Source organism: Berghia stephanieae, unplaced genomic scaffold (assembly GCF_034508935.2).
Source record: "Berghia stephanieae isolate SIO BIC M18660-M18661 unplaced genomic scaffold, UCSD_Bste_1.3 scaffold2510, whole genome shotgun sequence".
In the NCBI taxonomy this organism is placed as follows: domain Eukaryota; kingdom Metazoa; phylum Mollusca; class Gastropoda; order Nudibranchia; family Aeolidiidae; genus Berghia; species Berghia stephanieae.
In genome coordinates this window covers 1695-7345 of record NW_027623635.1, presented here as the reverse complement: position 1 = coordinate 7345, position 5651 = coordinate 1695, and the positions used below count along the sequence as shown (strand labels likewise).

The 5651-nt window shown below is 37.5% G+C and overlaps 1 protein-coding gene across 1 annotated transcript; it reads left to right on the top strand.

Moving 5' to 3' along the window:
- Positions 1-311: 311 nt before the first annotated feature.
- LOC144961457 (glutamate--cysteine ligase catalytic subunit-like) lies at positions 312-5330 on the top strand (the record flags this gene model as incomplete). The annotated part of the gene is made up of 4 exons (XM_078894641.1): positions 312-339; positions 774-877; positions 2193-2277; positions 5230-5330. Coding segments are annotated over exons 1-4 (318 nt in total), but the record flags the coding sequence as incomplete, so codon positions are not given.
- Positions 5331-5651: the final 321 nt, after the last annotated feature.

The following is a 5651-nucleotide window of genomic DNA, read 5'->3' as shown; positions in this document are numbered from 1 at the left end:
AGGATAATTGAATGGACAGACAGATGTATGGAATAGAAAGATAGCGAAGTAGAGAGAAAGATAGACAAATATACAGATAGATGGATGGGGTTTATTCCTAAATGCTGCAATGCGGCTAACGCCTGGAATATTCCAATCTTCCTTTTGAAGTGGACCTTAAAGAGACTCAGGTGTGAATAAGTACCAATAGGTTTCGACTAACGTTCTCCTTTTTTGTCCCCCCCCCCCCCACCCCCCTCTATCAGAATATCAACTCGACCAATTGGGAAAACACGATGAGGTTCAAACCCCTCAGCTAATTCAAATATTGGATGGCGAGTAGAATTCAGACCAATGGAGGTTGGTATAGATAACATCAACATCATCATCATCATCATCATCATCATCATCATCACATCATCATCATCATCATAATCATCATCATTCTTCTTTCTCTTTATTTGATCGTTGTAATAATATATAAATAATAATAATAATAATAATAATAATAATAATAATAATAATAATAATGATGATGATGATGATGATGATGATGATGATGATGATAGTTAATAATAATAATAATAATAAGAAGAAGAAGAAGAGAAGAAGAAGAAGAGAACAACAACAAACAACAACATCAGCAGCAACAAACAACAACAACAACAACAAAAACAACAATAACAACTACAGTTTGGTGTGTTCCAGTCTTGCAATATAAAACGCGTCGTATAATTTTTTTTAAATATGTAAATGATGTGACCATTCATGTTTTCTATATACATGCATTGTAGGTTCAACTGACAGATTTGAAAATGCTGCCTATTCTGTATTCATGGCCCTCGTCACGCGGGTCATCCTGACCTTACAAATCAACATGCTGGTCCCCATTTCAAAGGTTGCTGTGTTGTGTTGTATTGTTGATGAAGGAATGAGAGAGGGAGGGGGGGGGGGGGGGGGGGGGGGAAAAAGGAGGGAGGGAGGAGAAAAAGCAAAAGAAGAGGAGGTGGAGGAAGAAGAAGAAGAAGAAGAAGAAGAGAAGAAGAAGAGAAGAAGAAAGAGAAGAAGAAGAAGAAGAAGAAGAAGAAAGAAGAAGAAGAAGAAGAAGAAGGGAGGAGAGGGGGAGGATGAGAGGAGAAGAGGAGAGAGAAAAAGAAGAGGATGAGAGAAGAAGAAGAAGAAGAAGAAGAAGAAGAAGAAGAAAGAAGAAGAAGAAGAAGAAGAAGAAAAAAAGAAGAAGAAGAATAAGAAGAAGAAGAAGAAGGACGGAAGGAAGGAAGGAAGGAACGGAGGAGAGGAAAAGCTCGTGTTTCATTTGAAGCCTACAACAAAGAGAAACCTAAAAGATAATATTTCATTTTCTTGCAGTAAGCCACGGAAATAAATATTACGAAAAAAATTATGTCAGGGATATTGTTCAAAGTAAAAGCCATTCAAATATACTATCAGAGGAACGAAATTGACGTCACTCAGCTTTTTGTTGTTGTTTTTAGCCAGCCATTTTTATTATTACTTTTCACTCATGTCAATTAATCAGACTACAAACGTTTAAAGGTTTTACACATAGTTTGGTTGTGTCGGTACGTTACACCGGCTGGCCATTGTTGTGAGTTTTTTTTTAGCTAAGCGCACAGGATCAATGAAATGCTTAAACATTCCAAGATATTTATATAGAAAACGATCTACTTTTTTTTAATGTCGGCTGAAGATGGGATTTGAGCCGAAACGTTCCGTGTTTGGTATTTTGTACTTTCTTTGAAGCTGTCAAATTCATTCTGTAGATAAATTTTAATATATTAAGTGAACTATTATTGTACATCTCTTTACTGTATATTCACGAAAGAGTGAAAATGGAGAGGCTTCGTATGGGAACATATCAGACAATGGACGTTTCGGGTACAAACCTTCGTCAGCACAACAATACACTAATTACTGCAACTACAATTGAGTACAGACGATCAAGTTATTTTGCATTTTATTTTATTTGTTTTCCACGTTAATTTGTGTATTGTTGCGCTGACGAAGAGTTTGTACCCGAAACGTCCATTGTCTGTTTTGTTTCCATACGAAGCCTCTCCATTTTCACTCTTTCGTTAGTTTTTCACGATCGCCGGCTTCAGGCAGCCCCTACCGTTTTCTACTTTGCTGTATAATCCCCCCCCCCTCCACCCCCCCCCCCCACCCCCGCCCAACCGCCTCAAAAAACAAAACAGTTGGACGAAAACATGAAGACGGCTGGTCACAGAGATGCAGTTTTGAATGGAAAGTTCTACTTCAGGAACGATCACCTAACTGAAGGTTTGGAATTTGTCTCTCTCTCCTTATCTTTTCTATCCCCCTGTGTGGCTATGGGGTCTTGTGGTTTGACACACGCTTTCGGATCGGAAGGTCATGGGTTCGAGCCTTGCTTGGCGCATAGTAGAGTCATTGGAAACGGCTCTCTACTCACATACTCTCACCGTACTCAGGTGTAAAATTAGTACCTGGTCGTTAACAGCTGTTGTCTCTGTCGGAAAAAAAATGTATTATCGCCTCACAGGCATCATGTCTCGATCTTTATGATACGTGTTGCTGCTGGCTTTGTAAAGCGCTTTGAGCACGTTTAGTGGATATTGCGCTATATAAAAGCTCAACTTTTTTTACCATGGTTAAACAAGTATATGGGCACCGTGGCTCAGCGACACGGTCTTTGCTTCGTACCCGAAAGGTACTGATTTCGACTACCGACATCGCTGTGTGGCTTTGAGCAAAAAGTCAACTCCCCTAGTTCATTTTGTGGTGATACACTGCGGCTGGCGCCTGGATTATTCCAATCTTACCTTGGAATAGACCCTGAAGAGAAATTTCCCCTCAGAGTTGAATAAAGGGAATTTTAATTTTTTTTCCCTCCTGGTCTTGTCCTCCGCAACTCAAACCGAAATAAGGATCTGTCCTTTGCCATCCTTCCACATTCAGTCACAAATATGGATCTGTCCTTTGCCATCCTTCCACATTCAGTCACAAATAAGGATATGTCCTTTCCATCCTTCCACATTCAGTCACAAATATGGATCTTCCTTTGCCATCCTTCCCCATTCAGTCACAAATTTAAAGGGTTTGGTCCCTTTTCCATCCTTCACATTCAGTCACAAATAAGGATTTGTCCTGTGTCATCTTTACACAGTCAGTCACAAATAAGGATCTACCCTGTGTCATCTTTAAACATTCAGTCACAAATATGGATTGCCCTGTGCCATCTTAACACTTCAGTAACAAGTAAGGAATGTCCTGTGCCATCTTTACAAAATTCAGTCACAATAAGGATCTGCCTGTGCCGTCTTTGCACATTCAGTCACAAATAAGGATCTACCCTGTGTCATAATTAAACATTCAGTCACAAATATGGATCTGCCCTGTGTCATCTTTAAACATTCAGTCCAAATATGGAACTGTCCTGTGCCATCTTTACTTATTCAGTCACAAATAAGGATCTGTCCTGTGCCATCTTTACACAGTCAGTCACAAATAAGGATCTACCCTGTGTCATCTTTAAACATTCAGTCACAAAAATGGATCTGCCCTGTGTCATCTTTAAACATTCAGTCCCCAAATATAGATTGTCCTGTGCCCTCGTACTTATTCAGTCACAAATAAGGATCTGCCTTTGCCATCCTTCCACATTCAGTTCACAAATAAGGATCTACCCTGTGTCATCTTTTAAACATTCAGTCACAAATATGGATCTGCCTGTGTCATCTTTAAACATTCAGTCACAAATATGGATCTGTCCTTTGCCATCCTTCCACATTCAGTCACAATATGGATCTGTCCTTTGCATCCTCCACATTCAGTCACAAATAAGGATCTGTCCTTTGCCATCCTTCCACATTCAGTCACAAATAAGGATCTGTCCTGTGCCATCTTTACACAGTCAGTCACAAATAAGGATCTACCCTGTGTCATCTTTAAACATTCAGTCACAAATATGGATCTGCCCGTGCCATCTTTACACATCAGTACAAGTAAGGATCTGTCCTGTGCCATCTTTACACATTCAGTCACAAATAAGGATCTGCCCTGTGCCGTCTTTGCACATTCAGTCACAGTTATAATAACAAACAAATTATAGGAGACACCAACATCATAGTAACGACCCTGGACCAGGATCTATCTACACATCAGAAATTTCTGGATTCAGATGAGGCCGATAAATCCCTAAAGAACTAATAAATACTGCAATGCCCTCCGTACTAAAGCACAACAGATCTCAACCAGGACCGTGATTAATGGAACAATTAAGAGAGCAGCTATACTAATCGACCATGACTGAATCACACAACTCTCAGAAAGTGCCATTCGGACCGCGAGGCTTACTAATGCTACTACTATTATTTTATTATTATTATTATTATTATTATTATTTATTATTATTATTATTATATTATTTTATTATTATTATTATTACTAGTACTACAACAACAACAACAACAACTACTACTACTACTACTACTACTACTACTACTACTACTACTACTACTACTACTACTTACTACTACTACCACTACTACTACTACTATACTATCTATACTACTACTACTACTACTACTACTACTACTACTACTAATACTACTACTACTACTACTACTATTATATTATTATTATTATTATTATTATTATTATTATTATTATTATTATTTTATTATTATTATTATTATTATTATATTTATTATTTATTATTATTATTATTATATTATTATTATTATTATTATTATTATTATTATTATTATTATCATTATTATTATTATTTTGTATATCAAAACAAGCTTTACAAAAACAGCATTAAGTTCTTGTAAAATATCAATACCTTATCTTTAAATATTGTAATTTATTTTTTTTTAAAACAAATCTGAGTCAGAAAAATGGTTGGTTGTATCGTAAACGAATGTAACGATTTTCCTATCGATGGTAAGGAGAAAGTTAACGAAAAAATTAACTGATGTCTGACAGTTTTCAGTCGACATCAATCAAATTCTCGTTTACACGCTCAGTTTTCATGAGATGTTGTCACTTTGCCTACAGATTATGGATATCCGTCAGATCGTGGATAAATCAACTGATCGTCCTAAATGTGCCATTAGAATTAACGCCTTCGTCGAAAAGAATGATTTTGTTTCTGAAACTTCCCGAACTTAAATGTTACCACCGTCACAAAACGGCCACATGGGCCTCACGGCTCTGATGAATTTTCTCTCTTATTTATTTTTACAACAGATGACAGCTCGAATGAACATTCATCTCACCACACGAATGGAAACGACGAGAACAATCCAGGATACAGCCTGATGACCATTAACGAAATATTCCATGGAAAGGTAGACAAACTCCTATTTTTATTGTCTTCATCATCATCATCATCATCATCATCATCATCATCATCATCATCATCATCATCACATCATCACAAATAATCAATCATCATCATCATCATCATCATCATCATCATCTCATCATCAATCATCATCGTCGTCGTCGTCATCATCATCATCATCATCATCATCATCATCATCATCATCATCATCTTCATCTTGTGTCGTGTTTGGTAGCGTTCACGGTCATGGCTCCCCACTCCTCTCATTTTGTTTCTGCTTCTCTGACGGCGTTGTTGTTTCTTTCCGTTACCAGCCAGTCTGCCA